This window comes from Ranitomeya imitator, chromosome 5 (genome assembly GCF_032444005.1).
Source record: "Ranitomeya imitator isolate aRanImi1 chromosome 5, aRanImi1.pri, whole genome shotgun sequence".
NCBI classification, from domain to species: Eukaryota; Metazoa; Chordata; class Amphibia; order Anura; family Dendrobatidae; genus Ranitomeya; species Ranitomeya imitator.
This window is the reverse complement of record NC_091286.1, coordinates 83,256,892-83,281,461: the sequence shown is the minus strand read 5'-3', so window position 1 is coordinate 83,281,461 and position 24,570 is coordinate 83,256,892. Positions and strand designations below refer to the sequence as shown.

Genomic DNA, 24,570 nt, shown 5'->3' with positions numbered 1-24,570 from the left:
AGAGAAAATGGCAGCGGAGTGGAGCTGCAGGGAATGGATCCTTCCTGTCTCACACAGCAGCAGCTGAATTACATCATCATTCAGCGCCACGGCTGTGCAAGACAGGAAGCTGCCGGCGATGGTGCAGCTTCAGGATACCGTGAGCAGAGGTGAGGTGAGGTGTGTGTGTGTGTATGTATGTATGCCAAGAGGTGAATGGTGCTGTGTGTGTGTATGCAGAGAGGTGAATGGTGCTGTGTGTGTGTATGCAGAGAGGTGAATGGTGCTGTGTGTGTCTGTGTATGCAGAGAGGTCAATGGTGATGTGTGTGTTGTTGGAGAAGAGGGCAATGATTGGGTTGATGGAGAGGGCAATGATGGGGTGATGGGGCAGAAGGCAATGATGGGGGTAATGGAAAGGGCAATAATGGGGGTGGTGGGGGAGGAGGAAATGATGGATGGGATGAATGGGCAATAATGGGGGTGGGGAGGAGGAAATGATGGAGGCGGTGTAATGGGCAATGATGGGGATGGTGATGAGGAAATTATGGAGGTCGTGGAATGGGTAATTATGGGGGAGAAGACAATGATGGCAGTGGAAAAGACAATGATGGGATGGTGGGGGAGGAGGAAATGATGGAGGTCATGGAATGGGTAATTATGGGGGAGAAGACAATGATGATGGCAGTGGAGAGGACAATGATGGGCGTGATGGGGGAGGAGGAATTGATGGAGGTGGTAGAATGGGTAATGATGGGGTGGTGGGGAAAAGGCAATGATGGTGGCAGTGGAAGGACAGTGATGGGGTGGTGGGGAGGAGGCAATGATAGAGGTTATGGAATGGGCAATAATGGGGTGGTGGGGAGAAAGCAATGCTGGAGGTGGTGAAGAGGGCAATCATGGGGGTAGGGGAGAGGGCAATAATGGGATGCAGGGGGAGGAGAACAATGAGGGGTATGGGGGATTGAGATGGGAGGAAGGAGGATTTATAATGGATTTAGGAACAGGGGGAGGTGGAGGAAGACATTATTATTGATTATTATGTCTAACACAGTCCCTTAGTATAAAGTGTACTCACTTATTATGTATAGCACAGTCCCTTAGTATATAGTGTACTCACTTTTATGTATAGCACAGTCCCTTAGTGTATTGTGTACTCACTTATTATGTATAACACCATCCTTTGTTACATAGTTTATTCTTTTGTAATGTATAACACCGTCCCTTTTTACGTACCATCCTCTCTAGTTATATATGATGACCTCCTTTATTATATAGCTTCCTCTGCTGTTATGTACACTGCTGTCTCTTACATAGTGTATTCTTGTTATTTTTGGTATTCACAGCGCCCTCTTTTATTACATAGTCCCCTCTCTTGTTAGATATAAAATGACTACTGATGGAGGAGTCGGTGACCAGACTACCAGTCCATCAGCTCCTCCTTTAGAAAAGAAGCTTTCCCATGCTCCATCAGCCATCATTGCATTATACAGCTAACAAGACAGGATGGTATGTAATAAAAAACAGGGCTCTATAAAATCCAATATGTACGTGATGGCAATATTCATAATAAAGGAGACTATGTAATATATACATGAATGTGTGTGTGGCTATATATATATATATATATATATATATATATATATATATATATATATATATATATATATGTATGTATATGTAGCTTTGTTGCCTTAAAAGCAGGGGGACCCAGACACATTTCCTGCACAGGGGCCCCAAGCTGTCTGTGTGCGCCCCTGCTCGGGTGTATTCTGATATGATGGTAATATCCAGTGAGCTTATAAAAAATGAATGATACTAAATCTGGATGTATCAGTCCCCACTCCCCTGATATAAACCAAAGATCAATATGCTGCGTGAAAGACAGATGTCAGCTTGACCTAACTGATTAACCATTTAGTATTTAGTAATAAAGATAATGACATGTGGGCAACAGAAATCAGCAATGACTAGCAATAATTATGAGATGGTTATATTACTAGCAATAATTATGAGGCATTATCTATAACGCTAGGAGCGTCACTCTGTCAGAAGCCTTTATAGACTCACAGAGTGCACACTGAACGCACACCGCGATCTCCAACAGAGAAGCAGGGACCGCCAGGAGGGTGAGTATCGGCCATATTCACCTGTCCTCCGTTCCACTGCTGAGCACCGCCATCTTCCCGGTCTTCGGCCTGTGACCTTCAGTTCAGAGGGCGCGATGACGCGATTAATGCGCGCCGGCGCCGCCCTCTGACTGAACAGTCACAGCCAGGAGACCGGGAAGATGGCGGCGCCCAGCGGTGGAACGGAGGACAGGTGAATATAGTAAGTGCTGGGGGGCCTGAGCTGGCGGCGATACCGGCACCTGACCTCCACAGCGCGCCGGTGTCCCCGCCTGCTTAGGCCCCCGGATGGGTGCAGCACATGACAGGATGGGGACGAAGGATGGGTGCAGCACATGACAGGATGGGGACGCAGGATGGGTGCAGCACATACCAGGATGGGACGCAGGATGGGTGCAGCACATGACAGGATGGGGGCGCAGGATGGGTGCAGCACATGACAGGATGGGGACGCAGGATGGGTGCAGCACATGACAGGATGGGGACGCAGGATGGGGACGCAGGATGGGTGCAGCACATACCAGGATGGGGACGCAGGATGGGTGCAGCACATGACAAGATGGGGACGCAGGATGGGGAAGCAGGATGGGTGCAGCACATACCAGGATGGGGACGCAGGATGGGTGCAGCACATGACAGGATGGGGACGCAGGATGGGTGCAGCACATGACAGGATGGGGACGCAGGATGGGTGCAGCACATGACAGGATGGGGACGCAGGATGGGTGCAGCACATACAAGGATGGGGACGCAGGATGGATGCAGCACATGACAGGATGGGGACGCAGGATGGGTGCAGCACATGACAGGATGGGGACGCAGGATGGAGCAGCACATACCAGGATGGAGACCATATACCAATATAAATGCTCGCCACCCGGGCGTAGAATGGGTTCAATAGCTAGTATTACTATAATGGTTAATCAATTAGGTCAAGCTCACATCTGTCTTTCACGCAGCATATTGATCTTTGGTTTATATCAGGATAGTGGGGACAAATACGACCTGGTACAGTCACATTTAGAATCATTCATTCTTGATAGGCTCAGTGGATTATGCCATCATTTCAGAATCCACCCGAGGTTTATGTAACCTGCTGACAGGCATGAATTAGAGCACACACATGAGCACATCATTCAATATCTGTGATACATATTCAGCAAAGCGTCCATTTTGAATATAAGCATCCAAGTTTTGTATATCTTCATAATCAAATATCAAGTGCATATCCTTAACGATCCCACCTTTGGACATATGCAAAATCTAAAAACCCTAATCTCGTCAAGCCTATCGATCTGTCCTAGTGCGCTTAAAGGTACCGTCACACTAAGCGACGCTGCAGCGATACCGACAACGATGTCGATCGCTGCAGCGTCGCTGTTTGGTCGCTGGAGAGCTGTCACACAGACAGCTCTCCAGCGACCAACGATCCCCAAGTCCCCTGGTAACCAGGGTAAACATCGGGTTACTAAGCACAGGACCACGCTTAGTAACCCGATGTTTACCCTGGTTACCAGCGTAAACATAAAAAAACAAACACTACATACTTGCCTTCCATGTCTGTCCTCCGGCGCTCTGCTTTCCTCTGCACTGTCAGCGCCGGTCAGCCTGAAAGCAGAGCGGTGACGTCACCGCTGTGCTTTCCGGCTGGCCGGCGCTCACAGACAGTGCAGAGAAGCACAGCGCCGGGGACAGACAGCGGAAGGTAAGTATGTAGTGTTTTTTTTTTTTTTACGTTAACGCTGGTAACCAGGGTAAGCATTGGGTTACTAAGCACGGCCCTGCGCTTAGTAACCCGATGTTTACCCTGGTTACCAGTGAAGACATCGCTGGATCGGCGTCACACACGCCGATTCAGCGATGTCCACGGGAGATCCAGCGACGAAATAAAGTTCTGGACTTTCTGCAGCGACCAACGGTCTCCCAGCAGGGGCCTGATCGTTGGTCGCTGTCACACATAACGATTTCCTTAACGATATCGTTGCTACGTCACAAAAAGCAACGATATCGTTAACGATATCGTTATGTGTGACGGTACCTTAAAGCTTTCTTCACTGATTACGAGACAGCCCATCTCTAGTTGATGGACCCCCTCCTAACGGACTTGTGCAGATGAAATTCAGATCCTACTCTCTCCCTCATTGGTGTGTTTCAGGCAGACATATTCCGGGGGAGGTGGATATGGCATTCCTCTCATGGTTTCACAGCAGCATCTTTCATCTAGAGGCTCATCAAAGTCGGCATACATGGTCATCACTGTGGTTTCCATGGTTTTCATCATCATCTTCTTAAGGCATGGAGCTATGCGGTATAAAATTAAGGCTAATACAATCAAAACACAAAGGATAGCTATTCCAAATTGTGTGAGTGCTCTTTCCCACCCATCCCACCTCCAAAACCAGGTGTTCCATCGATCCTTTACCCCTGAATTTTGGGCTAATTCTTCTGATAGGTCAGTAAGGCCTTTAAGTGTTCTGGATATGCTCCCATCTGGAGCTGTGCTGTTAGGTATATAAGTGCAGCAGCTAGTACCTATCATTTTGCAGACTCCACCTTTTTCTGACAGGATCATGTCTAAGGCCATCCTGTTCTGGAAGGCCATGATGGATATGGGGCCTAGTTGCTCAATAAGTCCCCTTATAGCATCTTTGGTGAAATTAACAAACCTTTGTTGATTATAATATATGTAGTTTATCCATTATACATTTTTATTTATCACAATCATGGAGATAATTGATTGCAATCCAGCTGCTACCTCATTTCTGGCTTTGAACTCGTTAGGTACTCCCTGGAGGACCCCAATGGCGCCTAGGAAGATATGGGGGTCAAAAGAACCTTGCAGTTCCCTCTTCACCTTCTGGGGTAGATGGTCATCTCGGAGTATTTGATCCCAGCTGGGTAGATCAAATATATGGAAGGGCATAAGGGCTTTTACCATAGCACATTGTCCTTTCCAAGGGGTGTACAGTCGGGGCCTAATTTTCATGTCACCACATAATCAATACACGTCAGGCAATTGGTAAATTTGGCCTACCAACAAGAAATCATTGCAAGGGCTTCCTTCCTGGACCTGGATGACATGATTGCAGTAGTCAGATGGTAACTTATCTACCTGTACCCTGGGACCATCTCGTTCAAAACAGGTGTAATTCCCTGGATAGGGGGTGATCCCATGGCCAGTTGGTTCCTTACTTTGGTAAGGTGGGTATAAGTGGGATAGAGCTTAGCATTTTCATGAGTTACCTTGGTGGTTGTTCATGTACAGTGATAGGGCACACGTGAATCCCTCTTCATCTACCCTTGGATCTCTTGGGAAAGGCACTGTGCCTAAATGAGGTTAGGCAGTGCTGCAGGCTATGCATAAGTAACTATTTGCATTAGTGACAGTGTATCTTACCCATTCTAGCCAGATGTTGGAGTCAGAGAATCCTGTTTCTATTGCAAGTTTATCCTCATAGGTCAAATCTAATAAGAGTTTGGCTCCTGTTATTGTTTCATCTACTTCTTCAGTTTGTGGTCAGTGATGTGCCTGGAATCAATGTTTCTTAACTGAAATCTACCCATTTTATCAACATCTCCAGCTCTCCCAAGTTTGGTACTTGAGCATAGCACATACAACCCTTGGTCATTCTCCGAGGGATTGTCAATGGGGAGATACTGAACTATACATCCCTCTTTGGGGCAATGAGTGGCAGGAAAGGAGAGTAATCAACCAGGAAGGCCCCTCTGGCCTTTAAAGGGGGATTTGGTCAGAGTCATGTGGGCTAATAGGCTGGCTCCCCATTTGTCTCTGCGTTGCAGGGCCTGCACTGGATGATATCCCCAGTCACTTTCACCAGTGTGCCACCCAACAAGTGACCAATCCTCATAATTTGCCCCTTCACCTGTTTCAGCAGTGACGACACGGAAGAATTGTGTGCCTAACCAGATTTCAAACTGTGCCATGGGACCTGGGCATTCTACTATGAGGCAATAATCAAATTGATATGTTACTCCTGGTTATAGGATGTTTTGCCCCAGCAGTTCGCCCCCCAGGTACATTTCGCCCCCGCGCATTTCGTCCCCAGCATTTGGCCCCCAGGATGATACTTACCTGTCGCAGCTGCAGCTCTTTGGGTCACAGAGTGCAGTCTAGTGGTTCAATGTGATGTCAGATGGAAACGGTGGATTTAACGTGTCACAAAAGTGCAGCTCTCTGTACAGTACTTTTGTGACATTTGGATTGATGACGGACGGGAATTCATGAACCACAAGGATAAACGGGGTCGAAATGTACCCGGGGGCGAACTGCTGGGGGCGAAACATCCAAATCCTATTACTCTTGGGGTAGAGACATTATACCAGAAGGTCACTATACCCTCCTCATGAGTGACTGCCCCCTGGTGACTGGCTACGCCTTGGGCTAGATAAAGGATAAGTGTTTAAAGGTACCTTCACACATAACGATATTGTTAATGATATCGTTGCTTTTTGTGACGTAGCAACGATATCGTTAATAAAATCGTTATGTGTGACAGCGACCAACGATCAGGCCCCTGCTGGGAGATCGTTGGTCGCTGAAGAAAGTCCAGAACTTTATTTCGTCGCTGGATCTCCCGTGGACATCGCTGGATCGGCGTGTGTGACACCGATCCAGCGATGTCTTCACTGGTAACCAGGGTAAACATCGGGTAACTAAGCGCAGGGCCGCGCTTAGTAACCCGATGTTTACCCTGGTTACCATCCTAAAAGTAAAAAAAACAAACAGTACATACTTACCTAACGCTGTCTGTCCTCCAGCGCTGTGCTCTGCACTCCTCCTGTACTGGCTGTGAGCGTCGGTCAGCCGGAAAGCAGAGCGGTGACGTCAATGCTCTGCTTTCCGGCCGCTGTGCTCACACAGACAGTACAGGAGGAGTGCAGAGCACAGCGCTGGAGGACAGACAGCGTTAGGTAAGCATGTACTGTTTGTTTTTTTTACTTTTAGGATGGTAACCAGGGTAAACATCGGGTTACTAAGCGCGGCCCTGCGCTTAGTTACCCGATGTTTACCCTGGTTACCGGCATAGTTGGTCGCTGGAGAGCGGTCTGTGTGACAGCTCTCCAGCGACCAAACAGCGACGCTGCAGCGATCCGGATCGTTGTCGGTATCGCTGCAGCGTCGCTTAATGTGGAGAGGCCTTAATGAATGAAGAGTGGCAGCCGCCACTGGCTCCTGGATATGGCATCTTCTTGCAGTGGGAAACGTGGATCCATGTGGGCTTTCCTTCGAGCTTAACTGCTGTGGCAGTGGTCAACAGGACTTGGAACAGCAGTCATATCTGGGCTTGAGGATACGTCTGTTGATCCTCTTCTTGAGGTCCCAGTCACCGAGCAGGTTCTGGTGGGCTCCTTATAGGTCCTCAGGATCAGGGATGGATGAAAAAACTTGAGAATGTATTTTAGTTAGGGGTTTGATCAGCTCAAACACAAACTTAGTAAAAGTGTCATATTGCATAGACAACTGCTGTGGGAAGTACAATCCTAGCCTGGGAGCACTTCCAAACAGGATCTCATATGGACTAAGTTTGGTTGGACCAGCTGGTGTGTGTCTGACACTAAAGAGTGCAGGGGAAGGCTCTCATTCTATGGCTTCCCTGTCTCATTGAGCATTTTACCTTTTAGTGTCCCATTTAGTCCGTACCTGGGAATAGGGATATGGGTGTGCACTTCTGACATGTCTTTTCTGTTTTCCCTGGATTGCAGCGGGCACAGACAAGACATCTTTTTGTGACATTTGCGGCTACTGTTCAGAAGCCTGGTGCATGTTAGTACTGTCTCACAAGATTGTGCATCTTGATCTTGGACTGGTGAGTTTTGCCGTGGGCCCATTTGGCCACCATAGGGTTGAGGACTCTTGATAGGCAGGGTTTTCCTTTGTTCATCATTAGGTGTCTTTCATCCTGTATGGCTCCATCTTGGGTCTATTTTTTCTTTTCTTCTTTGAATGCTTGCTTCTGGAGTGTCAAGAGGATCTTCTCCCTGGATTGTTTCTTTTCCTGTTTCCGGATCCATTAGAGAGTACAGATGAGATGTTTCTGTGTCAAGCGATGGCATTGCTGCTTCTTTCGCTGTATCATCAGCCAGTCTGTTACCCACTGCTTCCGTTGAGGATCCTCCAGTGTTTTACCTTTACCACGGGAACTCTTTCTGGCATCAATAAAGACTCCATCAGTTCTTGTATGGCTTTGTGGTGTCTGACACTCGTTCCATTAGCGGTGATGAAGTCTCTTGGCCTCCAGTTTGATCCATAGTCGTGCCACTCACCATGAGCATAGCGTTAGTCAGGAATATATTGTAGCTTTGCGTTGAGCAGACATTTTGCATGCTTCTGTCAAGGCTCGTAGTTCTGCCTCCTGTGCAGAGACGGATGGAGGAAGTGGTTTTGCTAGGAGTACGGTATCTTCTGTAAATACTGCTATACCAGTGTGGAAATGGCTTTCCTGGTCTGCATACCTTGATCCATCTACAAAGAGCATTAGATCAGGATCTTCCAAAGGTACATCAGTGATGAGAGCGAGACAATCATGTTGAGCTATATCAGAGTCGACTACCTCTTCCACTAGTGTGTCAGAGATGTGATCTTCATCCTCTTCCCCCTTGGTTTTCTTATGTCAAATTTACAACAAATACACTATTTTATGCTTTATTATATTCATATTTTTACTCATTGCAGAACAACTTCCCAGAAGAGCTTCAAAGCAGCAAGTAAGGGTTTCATTAAAATAAAAGCAAGTGGTGCTTCGGCTGCTCTTAAAAAAGATTATGGGTAAGCTTGAAATGTCTATTGCTTTTGTTAGGATACATTTACTTTTGTAAAATTTTGAAAGCAATACACCATGAAAACAAAATGTAAAAAAAATATAGCATACATATGAATAATGCTTTTTATATATTTGAGGTAAATGACCATATGAAACAAAAGGATACAAAAACATGATGTGAATAGAACATAAAATTACAAGCAAAATGGTATGTTTAACCCTTTAGTCCTCCAATGTCGAATACCCTCCCTTTGATGTGGGCTCTGGCAGTGAGCTGACCAGCTGATATGTGCCCGCAATAGCCGCAGGTGGAATCGCGATCCACCCACGGCTATTAACCAGTTAAATGCCGCTGTCAAACTCGCACATTCCAGCCATCGGGCTGGAAATACGCACACTGGTGACCCCGTGAGGTGATTGCGGATCACCGATGTGTTGGCATGACAACCTGAAGTCTCCTGGAGACCTCTATGGTTGTCAGTGCCAGCTTGCTGTGAGCGCTACCCAGTGGTCGGCACTCATAGCAAGTGAGTAAATCTGCTATACAGAGGCGAGCTGAACATCGCCTCTATTTAGCAGAGCCGATCGAAATGTGGCAGATTCTAGTCTCCTATGGAGACTATTGAAGCATGCCAAAAGTTTAATAAAAGCCCCATTCAAAATAAAACAATAAAAATAAAATCAAAATACACATATTTGGTATTGCTGCATCTATCAATAAAAAAAGGATTAACCTGATCGCTGAACGGCGTAGTGAGAAAAAATGTCAAAACGCCAAAATTACGTTATTTTTGGTCGCTGCAATATTGCATTAAAATGCATTAACAGGCGATCAAAAGATCACTTCTGCACCAAAATAGTGTCAATAAAATGTCAGTTTGGCACGCAAAAAATAAGCCCGCACCCAACCTGAGATCATGAGACATGGAGACGCTACGGGTATCGGAAAATGGTACATTTTTTTATTAACAAAGTTTGGCTTTTTTTTTTTCACCACTTAGATAAAAAAGAACCTAGACATGTTTGGTGTCTATGAACTCGTAATGACCTGGAGAATCAAAAATGACAGGTCAGTTTTAGCATTTAATGAACCTAATAAAAACAGCCAAGCAAAAAAACAAGTGTGGGATTGATTTTTTTTTTGCAATTTCACCACACTTGGAATTTTTTTCCTGTTTTCTAGTACATGACATGGTAAAACCAATGGTTCTGTTCAAAAGTACAACTCTTCCTGCAAAAAACAGGCCCTCACATGGCCATATTGACATAAAATTAAAACAGTTATGGATCTGGGGAGAAGGGGAGTGAAAACCGAAAACGCAAAACCGAAAAAAGCTCCCAGGGTTAAGGGGTTGAGAAAAAAATGTTTTTGGAAGAGATTTACTGTATAATAAACATATTTCCCACCATATTAACATCTTTTTGCAAAGATCTTGCTAGCAGGCTACAACACTTTGGCATACTCTATATACAAAAGCTTTAAAGCAGCCTTCAGAAGATAGCAATGTGGACATGGAAACTAAATACACTATATAAAGGTTATTAAAAATCTACTTTTTGTTTGTCATTTTTAACACTTTCACAAAAAAAAACCATGATAGACTAATTAATCATAAAACTAAGACCACCTGATGACTGCAGTCGAAAATTTAAAAGGATGTGGGTTATCTATCTAAATGATAACCAATTTGTTTTGTTGTTATGGTGATATAATGTAAGACATGAAATATTGATGTTGATAAAAATGGAAGAACTAAATTTCTGCAAAACAAAAATGTTAATGAAACATTTGAGCTTATTACTGGAGACGAGAACAAGAGGTAAGGCTTTACTTCAAAACTTGGTTAGAAAAGAATTAATTTGTTTCATATTTTTACAATTTTTTTTGGTATTTGTATTTTCCAAAAGCAAAATAGGGGACTTGCCCAACAAGCTAAATCCATAACCAAATCTTACTTTACAGTATTTTGTCTTTTCACACCCAGTCAAACTGGACCTAGATTATTGTAATGTATAATTTCTCCATATTGTTAAAAGGGTTATCTTTGGTGGGGGTTAAGATCCTACAGGCAAGTAGTTGTACCTACCTGTACTGCCCAACGCCGATCTCTGCTGACTCACAGCAGGTTTTCTTTTGTTATATTTACAAAGAAATACACTATTTTATGCTTTATTATATTCATATTTTTACTTGTTGCAGAACAACTTCCCAGGAGAGCTTCAAAGCAGCAAGTAAGGGTTTCATTAAAATAAAAGCAAGTGGTGATGCGGCTGCTCCTAAAAAAGATTATGGGTAAGCTTGAAATGTCTATTGCTTTTGTTAGGATACATTTACTTTTGTCAAATTTTGAAAGCAAGCCATGTTGTGTGGCTTGCTGCTGTCTGCCAGCTTGGTGCATTAGCACCAGGTGTATAAAACAACTATAAAGAGTAGATCTTTTAGAGTTAAAAGTGGCTCACAACCTTCTTTCATATCTGAATGTGGCTCTCAAGGTCAGAAAGGTTGGGGACCTCTTATGTAAGACATGAAATGTTGCTGCTGATAAAAATGGAAGAAATACATTTCTGCAAAACAAAAATGTGAACGAAACATTTGAGCTTATTATTGGAGACGAGAACAAGAGGTAAGGTTTACTTCAAAACTTGGTTAGAAAATAATTATTTTGTTTCATATTTTTACAATTTTTTTTTGCAATTTGTATTTTCCAAAAGCAAAATAGGGGACTTGCCCAACAAGCTAAATCCATAAACATATCTTACTTTACAGTATTTTGTGTCTTTTCACATCCAGTCAAACTGGACCTAGATTATTGTCATGAATAATTTTTGCATATTGTTAAAAGGGTTATCTGAGACTTTGGTAGGGGCTAAGATCCTACAGGCAAGTAGTTGTACCTACCTGTACTGCCCAACGCCGATCTCTGCCAACTCAGAGCAGTCACAGAGTGCTCCTACCAACAGTTCTAACTGCTTAATTTGACCACACAACAAAGCAGCCCTTCCTCTTCCCCTCTGTCCTGTCGATGGAGCGTCACTGCAGACGTCATGCTGATTGACAGCCCACTACCTGCTGGATTTTTTATACCACAGAGATCGGGGGCAAACAATACAGCTTATTTTAAAAAATATATAAAAAACCCTCCAAACTCCAATTATATAGCACGTTTTTGGAACAGGTATACCATATATAAAACTCTTCTCACTATAGCACCATCTTTTTGCAAAGGTATTATTGACAAGCTTATTTTAGAGTATATTATTTAAATAAGGAGAAGATAGCATTACGCAATAAAGTTTTCGGTTTTTTATTGCAAAATTGTAAAAAAAAAAATATAAATGACAAAAAACAATGGCAGAACTGTTTGTCATAAAGCAAGCCCACATACAGTGGGGAAAATAAGTATTTGATACACAGCCGATTTTGCAAGATTTTACCACTTACAAAGAATGGAGAGGTCTGCAAATTTTATCATAGCCACACTTCAACTGTGAAAGACTGAATCTTAAAAATAAAATCCAGAAAATCACATTGTATGATTTTTTACATACCGTATTTTGTGGATTATAAGACACACCGGATTATATGATGCACCCCAAATTTTGAGGAGAAAAATAGGAAAAAAACTTTTTTTTAATAAAATGGTGGTGCTTTTTATAATCCATGTGTTTTATTTCTTACCAGGGGTGGTGGCTGCTGTGAAGCAGTGTCTCAGGGTCGTCGCTGGAGGAGGCAAGAGTGGAGCGCTGCTGCATGCCGCAGGCTGGGATGAGGGGGGTTGTTTGGGTGTGCGTTGCGGCATGCCGCTGCGGGTGTTTGGTCTTGCGGGGGCTCTGCTGACATCTTGTGAAAGCCCAGTACCCCCGCAGTTGTATGGTTTCCTAGCCGAGATCTCCATCTGCGCAAGCACCGCCCCCGGCCAGCAGCCATTTTTGCGGTTTCCAGTCGACTGCATAGGAAACCATGTAACTGCGTGGGCTCTGGGCTTTCATAAGATGTCAGCAGAGCCCCCGCAGCACCAAACACCCACAGTGGCACGCTGCACCCCACATCCGAACACCCTCTCCTCTTCATCCTGCGGCCTGCAGCAATGCTCTACTCTTGCCTCCTCCAGCGGTGACCCCGGGATCCTGCTCCACCATGGCCGGTAAGGTATATCTGCATTATAAGACGCACCCCCATTTCCCCCCAAATTTGGGGGACAAAAGTGCATCTTATAATTCACAAAAATATGGTAATTCATTTGCATTTTATTGCATGAAGTAAGTATTTATCACCTACCAAACAGCAAAAATTCTGACTCTCACATACCTCTGTTTTCCTTTAAGAAGCCTCCTATTCTACACTCATTACCTGTTTTAATTGCATCTGGTTACACTTGTCACACACTCAACCACATTCCAACCGCTCTACCATTGACAAGACCAAAGAGCTGTCTAAGGACACCAGGGACAAAATTGTGGACCTGCACAAAGCTAGGATGGGCTACAAAGATGTAAAAGATACATTTTGCACATGAATGGATATTAAAAATGAACAGCTCCTTTCATCAGGCAATGACCAGATTTTGACTTTGCAATGTGGTCAGGTCTGTGCAAATGCTCCAGTAATTCTTATTTTTTGTATTCTGCAGTGATACTACAAAAAAGGAAATTGTACAAGTGCAGATGAGTGAAGATACCGAGGAGCCCACTATAGGACAAGTTGAAAGGTATTATGATGGTGGATCCTGATTACAGTGGCATGTAAAAGTTTGGGCACTCCTGGTTAAAATTACTTTTATTGTAAACAGTTAAGCAAGTTGAAGATAAAATGATCTCTAAAAGGCCTAAAATTAAAGATAACACATTTCCTTTTTTCTCCTTCCCCTCATTGGGGGACACAGGACCTTGGGTGTTATGCTGGTGCCACTAGGAGGACACTAAGCAAATACACAAAAAAAGAGTTAACTCCTCCTCTGCAGTATACACCCTCTGCTGGCTCTCTCATGAACCAGTTCTTGCTTAGTGTCTTTTTTTCCATTTTCATGGATTGGACGGCGATGGGGCATTTCAAGATCCCAATCTCCCAAAATCATCAACAGGCGCGAACGCGAAGTGTCGCTTCCACGTACCCCCTCCTGCAACTTCTACGTCTGCCTGGGCTCTTTTAGGGGCAACGGATCCTTAAACGGGTCCGCTCTCACCACACCAACAACGGAAGGAAACATGAGGTGTCGCCCTCACATACCCCCTTCTGGAGCTAGGCCTTCACCGACAAGCTGTTACTTGCAGTGGAGGCTCCCTGCCGCAGCTAGGTGCTCCTGCACCACCACTGTCAGAGAGCGCCTGATGCCAGGAGGCAAATGGACCCTCTCCACCTCCCTATCAAAGGGATTGTGGATTGAGGAAGAATAAAGTGCCACAGACCCCTACAGAAATCGTGAGTACCTGGCTGGAGATTGCAGACACAAGCCAGGGCAAATGCATTCAGTCAGCAGGGGAGAGGAAGACTCGTTCCCTCCCCCTTCAGGAGTACTGTGTGGAGGTCCGGAGCCCAGAGGGGATTAGTGCCCCTAATAATTCTCTCCTTGCCACCGCCGATTGAGCCCCCCGGTCCTCGCTGGAGCTGTCTCCGCCACCGTGACCACTGTGCTGACCGCAGCATGTGGCAGCATTGGCCGCGGCACGCCACAGTGCTGGCCGCGGCACGTGCCAGCGCCGACCGGCCATCACCGCTGACCGCGGCCACTAATTTAGGCCCCTAGCTTCTGGCCGTGGTAGGCCAGATCCCGCCCACCCAGCCGACTCCGCCCCTCTTTCTGGCACTCGCCGGCCGGCTTTTCTTCCTGGGTCACTGCATATTGCAGCTGTGTCCCTCCCTCTCATAGCTCCGCCTAGTCCTTCTGGCGCTTCTTGTTGCGCACGAGAAGCTCCGACTTCACTCTCGGGGACTGCTTCCTAGTTAACGGAAGGAAGCTAGCGTGGATGTCTCCACCCGCCAATGCCTGACACCGCGGCAGGAAGACCTCACTGGGGGCACGGACACAGGACCTGGGTAAGCTAGCGCTTGCTGCTTAACCCACTCCACGGCAGATGCATATTTAACCCCTCCACTGCAGGCTCACTCTGCTAGGCCAGGCTCAGCCATACAGCCTCTCAGCAGCCATCTGCGGCTCCCTACAAACGTCTGCAAAATGTCTCAGCCACAAGCTAATAAAAAGGCAGATAAAACACACATGGTGATCTATGCCTTATGTACCTCATGCAATGCTTCCCTACCGCGGAAACATCCAAAACTCCTCTGTACAGACTGTGAAGCTTTAGGCTCTCAGGAGCCCCCCGCTACGGTAGAACACAGCGGTGCCAGCTCTCCTGAGTGGGCTTCTTCTCTGACACAGTCCATGGCTTCCCTCGCACGGGCCTTAGAATCCTTTTGTGATTCATCCTCAAGCCAGGGCATCGCCTTACCCCCAATAGAGGGTCTCCCGGCTGCACAACAGTCTTCTTCAGACAGGGGCCGGACGGCGATGGGGAGTACAAATTCCTCCAGGAAGCGTACTCATGCCGCATCCCAACGGAACTCCGATGTTTCTTCATCCGCTAGTTTTGTATCTCTTTCCCCTTCTCAGGGGCTTACAGTGAGCATGACTCAGAATACGAATCCGATGTGGCCCCAGACCCGGAATCCCCTGAGTTCCAGGAGTCTATTGATTCCCTCATCGAGGCGGTTAATCACACTCTAAAAATAGACGAAGTGTCCGGTACTAATCAGGATCACCCAGTGTCCTTTAAGCGTACAAAACGGCCTCACAGGGTTTTTGCCAACCACCCTGAGTTTATGGACATTATTACAAGGCATAGAAGCCGCCCAGATAAGCGTTTCTGAGGCCTAAAACCGCTAGAAGCTCGGTACCCCTTTTCACCTGCCCTAAGAAAGGAATGGACTGAGTCCCCGGCAGTAGATCCACCTATATCAAAACTCGCTTCAAAAACCATCTTATCTCTGGCGGACGGATCTTCCATTAAGAATCCCACTGATCGTCAGATTGACAACCTGGCCAGGTCGGTCTTCGAGGCTGCCGAAGCAACTCTTCCCTTGATTCGCCACCACTTGGTTAGCTAGAGCTATGGTGGCCTGGGCCGAGGCCATAGTGAAATCCAGTAGAGAGTATAGACAATAGCTTACTGCCCGAGGTGCCTATCAGATTGCCCAGGCAGGGGATTACTCTCTAGATACGGCTAATTGTGCTGCACTTGCAGCCGCAAACACTGTTTCCATCAGGAGGGCATTGTGGCTCCGAGAATGGCGGGCAGACTCCGCTTCAAAGAAATCCTTGACTTCCCTGCCGTACCAGCACGGGCGCCTGTTCGGAGATAAACTCGATCAGATTATCTCAGATGCTACCGTTGGAAAGAGCAAATTCCTCCCTCAGCGTAGGCCCATTCGCCCCATTCGGAACCAATCCCAGGTTCGCTTTCGACCCTTTCGCGGTACCACAGGCTGGTCATCCTCAGCCGCTCCCACTAGCTCATCTTCCCCCCCACGCAGAGGCAGGAGGTCGTAACCTCCCTTCAGAATTTCTTATTCCTGGAGAAACAGATCTCTGTGATCCAGGCCCAACAGTGCCCCACCCCAAAAATTCTCTTCTCAATGACTTCTGGCCGTGTCCGGAAGACACAGGCAGGGTAGGCGGCCATCTCCTTTTGTTTTGCCAAGTATGGTTATCGGTTGTTCACGACCAGTGGGACAGAGATCTCGTGTCTTCCGGATACAGAATTGACTTCAATTCCCCTCCTCCGATGCGCTTCTTCCAGTATCGTCTTCCAAAGTCCAGGGCGCACACAGTCCCCTTTTACCAGGCCTTACAAGCCCTTTGCAACAGCGCTGTCATCGTTCCCGTTCCTCCCACAGAACAGTTCAAGGGCTTCTACTCGAACCTGTTCATGTTCCCCAAGAAAGACGGAACCATGCGTCCCATTTTGCACCTGAAGTTATTGAACAAATTCCTCTCAGTGCGCCATTTCAGGATGGAATCCCTACGCTCTGTCGTCGCTTCTTTGGAAAAAGGGGAATACCTGGCATCAATTGACATCAAAGACGCATATCTTCACATCCCAATCTTCGAAAGTCATCAAAGATTCCTACTCTTTGTGGTCGGAGATGATCATTTTCAATTCACTGCTCTGCCCTTCGGGCTCGCCACTGCCCCCAGGGTATTCACAAAAGTCACGGCAGCCATCGTGTCTATTCTACACTCCCGGGGCGTAGTGATTCTTCCATATCTGGACGATCTTCTTGTCAAAGGTCCGTCTTATCGGGCTTGCGAAGAGAGCATCACTGTCACCATCGACACTCTGTCTCATCTAGGATGGCTGGTGAACATGGAGAAATCGTCTCCAGTTCCATCCCAGCAAGTCCCCTTTTTGGGGATGATCTTGGACACTTTCCTAGGGTTGGTAATTCTCCCTCCGGAAAAAATTTCCTCTCTAATCCGGGGAGCCCAATTGCTGTCTCTGGGCCACTCTCAGTCCCTGCGGTTCGCCATGCAGGTACTCGGGAAAATTGTGGCATCTATCAAGGCAGTGCCGTTTCCCCAATTTCACTTCTGTCCCCTGCAGCAGGCTTTGATCTCAGCATGGGACAAGAATCCCGCCTCCCTGGGTCGCAGCTTCACCCAAAATCAGGCGATCTCTCAGGTGATGGACTGCAACGTCGTCCTTGGATCAGGGAAGGTCCTTCCTCCCGGTTCACTGGTTGGTACTGACCACCGACACCAGTCTCCTCGGATGGGGCACGATTTTGCGTCACCACACGGCTCAGGGACGTTGGTCTGCTCACGAAGCCAACCTTCCCGATCAACATTCTCGAAATCTGAGTGATAACACTGGCTCTTCATAGATTCCATCACCTCTTGGCGGGATGTCCCATCCGGATTCAATCAGACAACGCCATGGCTGTAGAGTACATCAATCGCCAGGGAGGCACGCGCAGCAGAAGAGCGGTGAGGTTTTGCAGATTCTACAATGGGCCAAGGCAAATCAATCGCTCATCTCCGCAGTTTACATTCCGGGGTAGAGAATTTTCAAGCCTCAGGTTAAGACCTTCATGCAGGAAGTTTCTCATCTTGTCTCTCCATACAAGATGCCTTTAGAACCTTGGGACCTTAACTTGGTCCTCAGTGCTTTACAAGATACTCCCTTCGAGCCATTACAGGATATTTCTCTCTCCTTTCATGGAAAGTTGCCTTTCCTGTGGCAATAACATCCATCAGACGGGTCTCGGAACTGGCAGCTTTGTCGTGCAAATCTCCATTTTTTATTTTCCACCAGGACAAGGTGGTGCTCAGGACGTCCCCGTCCTTCTTACCTAAAGTCGTCTCGACTTTTCATCTGAATGAAGAAATTGTCTTGCCCTCGTTCTGTCCAGCTCCAGTCCATCGTACTGAGAAAGCCCTTCACACTCTGGACTTGGTGAGGGCTCTCAGAAAGTACATTTCCAGAACGGCGTCTTTTCGCAAAGCTGATGCCCTTTTTGTGCTTCTGGATGGTCACAGAAAGAGTTTGCCTGCCTCGAAGGCCACGATAGCCAGATTGCTTCATTCAGCGATCCAAGAAGCTTACCATGTCAAAGGCCAGCCTATCCCCGCAGGGATTAAGTAACACTCCACTCAGTCAGTGGGGGCCTCCAGGGCCATTCGGCGACAGGCAACCGCACAGCAAGTGTGTAAGGCTGCAACTTGGTCCAGTCTTCACACGTTCGCTAAACATTACAACGTTCATGTTCAAGCCTCTTCTGATGTGGCCGTCGGCAGACAGATTCTGCAATCGGCAGTTTCGCATCTGTAGGCTTCATTTAACCACTTAATTCTTTAAGTATTGGGTGTGTGAGGTTTCACCTGTTGTGACGTTTTCCCACCCAGGGACTGCTTTAGGATGTCCCATGGTACTGTGTCCCCCAAGGAGGCGAAGGAGAAACAGGGATTTTTGTGTGCTCACCGTAAAATCCTTTTCTCCAAGCCAATCATTGGGGGACACAGCACCCACCCTGTTAGTCCGTTGGCTTGCAGTCTTTGTTGGTTTTGACATATTGCAATTCTGTTTATGAGCTCCTACTGCTTTGGCACCAAACTGGTTCACGAGAGAGCCAGCAGAGGGTGTATACTGCGGAGGAGGAGTTAACTCTTTTTTTTTGTGTATTTGCTTAGTGTCCTCCTAGTGGCAGCAGCATAACACCCATGGTCCTGTGTCCCCCAATGATTGGCTCGGAGAAAAGGATTTTACGGTGAGTACACAAAAATCCCTGTATTTTAGGGGGAAAATATATTGTAATTTTTTACATTTTAAAAATTACAAAAAGAAAAATGGGCTGATGCAAAAGTTTGGGTACCCTTGGAGATTTTTGTGTTCAGATAACTTTGACCAAGATTTCAGACCTTAATTAGCCTGTTAGGGTTGGCTCAAAAAGAAGCACACAAAGGTCATGGAGTGGCCTAGCCAGTCTCCAGACCTTAATCCCATAGAAAACATATGGAGGGAGTTGAAGCTCCGAGTTGCCAAGCGACAGCCTCAAAATCTTAATGATTTAGGGATGATCTGGAAAGAGGAGTGGACCAAAATTCCTCCTGACATGTGCACAAACCGCATCATAAACTACAAAAAACGTCTGATTGCTGTGCTTGCCAACAAGAGTTTTGCCACCAAGTATTCAGTCATGCTTGCCAGAGGTATCAAATACTTACTTCTCAATGCAAAATGCAAATAAATTTACATAATTTATACAATGTGATTTTCTGTATTTTATTTTTGATATTGTATCTCTCAATGTTAAAATTATAGACTGTTCATGTTCTTGTCAGTGGGCAAACTTACAAAATCATTAAGGGATCAAAAAAATATTTACTTCACTGTACATGAATTATAATGTACAGTCAGCCCCATATACATTTGTATCACATGAACCTTCATTTCCCAGTATGTTCTTAACAATGGTAACAAGATGCTGGAAGTTATCAGTCATTATCAGGCTGTGGACCATACAGGGACCACAGTACTGGTGAGATGCGGGCAGGATCACACAAACATTTACATCCAGGTACCTTATAGATGATGTTGTCTCTTATTGGAGTTGTTCTCTTTCTTTTTTTCATCCTGTCTAGACGTCATGATAATCTTTATTTAATAATCTTTATTTTATATAGCGCTAACATATTCCGCAGCGCTTTACAGTTTTGCACACATTATCATCACTGTCCCTGTTTGGGCTCACAATCTAAATTCCCTATCAGTATGACTTTGGAATGTGGGAGGAAACCGGAGTGCCCGGAGGAAACCCATGCAAACACAGAGAGAACATACAAGCTCTTTGCAGATGTCCTTAGTGGGGTTTGAACCCAGGACTCCAGCGCTGCAAGGCTGCTGTGCTATCCACTGCACCACCATGCTGCCCCGTGTCATGATGACTATTCACAGCCACAGCCCATCTCTTCTCCAGTCTTCTGCAGCACATCTTAACACGATGCCCTTAAAAACAGCAGAGTCATTATAATGCTTCTTAAGAAAAATATCTGCCCTATTCTGAATCCCTGAATAAATTACTGACGTTCACTATATCTCCTGCACAAAATATTTGACTCTTATGTTACTGTCTCTTCACACTATTCCCCCTCAATAGTCTCCTCACACATTTCTACTTCCCTCACACCGTTTCATCTCACATTCCACATGCTAACCATACAGTCTCCCCTTACATACAGTGGGGCAAAAAAGTATTTAGTCAGTCAGCAATAGTGCAAGTTCCACCACTTAAAAAGATGAGAGGCGTCTGTAATTTACATCATAGGTAGACCTCAACTATGGGAGACAAACTGAGAAAAAAAAAATCCAGAAAATCACATTGTCTGTTTTTTTAACATTTTATTTGCATATTATGGTGGAAAATAAGTATTTGGTCAGAAACAAGCAATCAAGATTTCTGGCTCTCACAGACCTGTAACTTCTTCTTTAAGAGTCTCCTCTTTCCTCCACTCATTACCTGTAGTAATGGCACCTGTTTAAACTTGTTATCAGTATAAAAAGACACCTGTGCACACCCTCAAACAGTCTGACTCCAAACTCCACTATGGTGAAGACCAAAGAGCTGTCAAAGGACACCAGAAACAAAATTGTAGCCCTGCACCAGGCTGGGAAGACTGAATCTGCAATAGCCAACCAGCTTGGAGTGAAGAAATCAACAGTGGGAGCAATAATTAGAAAATGGAAGACATACAAAACCACTGATAATCTCCCTCAATCTGGGGCTCCACGCAAAATCCCACCCCGTGGGGTCAGAATGATCACAAGAACGGTGAGCAAAAATCCCAGAACCACGCGGGGGGACCTAGTGAATGAACTGCAGAGAGCTGGGACCAATGTAACAAGGCCTACCATAAGTAACACACTACGCCACCATGGACTCAGATCCTGCAGTGCCAGACGTGTCCCACTGCTTAAGCCAGTACATGTCCGGGCCCGTCTGAAGTTTGCTAGAGAGCATTTGGATGATCCAGAGGAGTTTTGGGAGAATGTCTTATGGTCTGATGAAACCAAACTGGAACTGTTTGGTAGAAACACAACTTGTCGTGTTTGGAGGAAAAAGAATACAGAGTTGCATCCATCAAACACCATACCTACTGTAAAGCATGGTGGTGGAAACATCATGCTTTGGGGCTGTTTCTCAGCAAAGGGGCCAGGATGACTGATCCGGGTACATGAAAGAATGAATGGGGCCATGTATCGTGAGATTTTGAGTGCAAACCTCCTTCCATCAGCAAGGGCATTGAAGATGAAACGTGGCTGGGTCTTTCAACATTACAATGATCCAAAGCACACCGCCAGGGCAACGAAGGAGTGGCTTCGTAAGAAGCATTTCAAGGTCCTGGAGTGGCCTAGCCAGTCTCCAGATCTCAACCCTATAGAAAACCTTTGGAGGGAGTTGAAAGTCCGTGTTGCCAAGCGAAAAGCCAAAAACATCACTGCTCTAGAGGAGATCTGCATGGAGGAATGGGCCAACATACCAACAACAGTGTGTGGCAACCTTGTGAAGACTTACAGAAAACGTCTGACCTCTGTCATTGCCAACAAAGGATATATTACAAAGTATTGAGATGAAATTTTGTTTCTGACCAAATACTTATTTTCCACCATAATATGCAAATAAAATGTTAAAAAAACAGACAATGTGATTTTCTGGATTTTTTTTTCTCAGTTTGTCTCCCATAGTTGAGGTCTACCTATGATGTAAATTACAGACGCCTCTCATCTTTTTAAGTGGTGGAACTTGCACTATTGCTGACTGACTAAATACTTTTTTGCCCCACTGTATTTACCTCTTCGCTGTCCATACTGTATCCTCACACATGCCACTGCTCCCCATACTGTGTTCGCATACATTTCCTCCATGATGTGTCCGGATACATTCCCCCTTTCATACTGTGTTTGCATACATTCTCCCCTCCTACTTTGTCTGCACTCATCCCATACCTTGCTCCTCATACTGTGTCAGCACCAACCCCGCTCTTACTTCCTATACTGTTTCTGCACCCATAATCTCTTTGCTTCACTTACTGTGTCCTCAAATTTCTGGCTCCCCATACTGTGTATGCACCCATCCCTCCCCTCACTCTCCACACTGTGCCCTCAAATTTCTCCCTTTCCCTTGCTCCCCAAAATGTGTCTGCACCAACCCATACATGCTTCCCACCCCCGCTTTACATACTGTGCACCCAACCCTTGCTTGCTTCCAAAACAGTGTCCTCAAATATATCCATCCCTTCACTCTCCAGATTTCCAAAAGCAATCCACTAGAAAAAGACCTCATGTGTACATACCCTTAGATTCATTCATATGCTCAGTATTTGGTAAGTATTGTACATCAGTATTTGAAGCTAAAACCAGGAGTGGGTGAAAAATGCTTACAAATACTGATGTATTAAACTGACTAAATATTGAACATGTGAATGTGGCCTTAGAGTGGTTTTAGAGATCTGTCTGTGATGTCAGGACCAGCTCCGAATCTCTCGGTCTGATTCAACACCCTTATGCATGCCTATGAGGCAGTTTGGGTCATGAGACCTGCAGCCGTCCTGGATATCTTAATCTGTTCTCAGACCTTGAAGGTCGATATCTGAAACCAGCTATAGACAACATTAATGAATGTGTCTCATTTAGCAAACAATCACAGCGCATCTCTCATTTTTCAAACTGCGCTGATAATATGAAAGCTGTACTGTGATTGGTTGTTATGGGCAATGTGAGCAGTTTTCGATTAGGCCGGGGTCATACTTGCGAGTGCAATGCAAGAAACTCGCACGAGTTTCTCGCATCAATACCAGGCACTGCTGTCAGCACTCGGGACTGGAGCGTTCAGCTGCATAGAAATACATGCAGCCGCACACTCCAGTTCCAAGTACCGATGGCTGTGCCGGGTATTGATGCGAGAGATTCGTGCAAGTTTTCGCATTGCATTTGCAAGTATGACCCTGGCCTTAGGCTGAGTAACCCACAGATTATGAACTGAATTGCAGTCACATATCAGAATCTCATTCATTGCAGCTCTACAGCAAAGCTGCAGGACAGGCAGATGGCTCATCACAGCCTCTCGGGATTTGAATCTCCTGCTTCCACCATGCCTCATAAAGCAGTGCTCCCAAACGACTACATAACCCGGTGAGGTACATCAGCAACATGATCTCATGACTTGATCATGGTTCTGACATCTTCGTAACCCAGCTGTCTGAGCTTGACACAAGTGCAATTGATTTCTGGGAGCTGGCACGATACACTTTCTCTGTGACAGCTGTCAGCTTGATGACTGACTCCCAGAAAATGTCATAGTGCTGGGGTGATGGTGCGCTTGTCGGTAAAGAGGGCTCTGAGTGCCACCTCTAGCATGCACGCTATATGGATACCATCACTGGTCTAGGTGGTTAGACGGGGTTGTCTAACAAATTCCCCGAGATCTGTCGTGGCTTTATGCCCACTACTCTTTATTAAGGGATGTAATTGTTTTGGTGTATTTATGTTTTTACTCTTTTTAGGGAAACTTCCTCACAGGGCTTCAAAGAACCAATTAGGGGTTTCTTCAAGAAAATACCTTCAGCAAGTGGTGATGATGAGTCCGCAAGTAATGTTCCTAAAACAGATGATGCGTAAGTAGAGTCTATTGCCGTAGTTAGGTTCTCAACATCATATTGGAGGCAGGATTGGTTTTCATTTGTCAAATTTACAAAGACATATAATATAAAGCATAAAATAGTGTATTCATATTTTTACTTGTTGCAGAACAAATTCCCAGAAGAGCTTCAAAGCAGAAAGTAAGGGTTTCATTAAAATAAAAGCAAGTGGTGCTTTGGCTGCTCCTAAAAAAGATTATGGGTAAGCTTTAAATGTCTATTGCTTTTGTTAGGATACATTTACGTTTCTCAAATTTTGAACGCAATACACCATTAAGGCTATGTGCACACGTTCAGGAATTCATGCAGAAAATTCCTGTGAAAAACCGGACATTTTCTGCATGAAATCCGCAAGAAAACCGCATGCGGTTTTTGCTGCGGTTTTGCTGCGTTTTTGCCGCGTTTTTTTCCGGACACTTCCCAATGCATTTTGGAGTGGGAAATCCGCAAAAAAACCGCAAAAAGATAGAGCATGTCCGGATTTTGTGCCTGA

The 24,570-nt window shown here is 45.7% G+C and overlaps 1 protein-coding gene across 2 annotated transcripts in view; it reads left to right on the top strand.

Moving 5' to 3' along the window:
- Positions 1–24,570, top strand: part of LOC138681406 (protocadherin Fat 4-like) — a 286,716-nt gene that overhangs the window by 182,612 nt on the left and 79,534 nt on the right. For both annotated transcript variants that reach the window (XM_069768890.1, XM_069768889.1), the window contains exons 43-47: positions 8,802–8,894; positions 11,090–11,182; positions 13,521–13,598; positions 23,943–24,053; positions 24,187–24,279. In XM_069768890.1, coding sequence (XP_069624991.1) covers positions 8,802–8,894; positions 11,090–11,182; positions 13,521–13,598; positions 23,943–24,053; positions 24,187–24,279 — 468 coding nt within the window. The remainder of the gene's footprint in view (positions 1–8,801; positions 8,895–11,089; positions 11,183–13,520; positions 13,599–23,942; positions 24,054–24,186; positions 24,280–24,570) is intronic.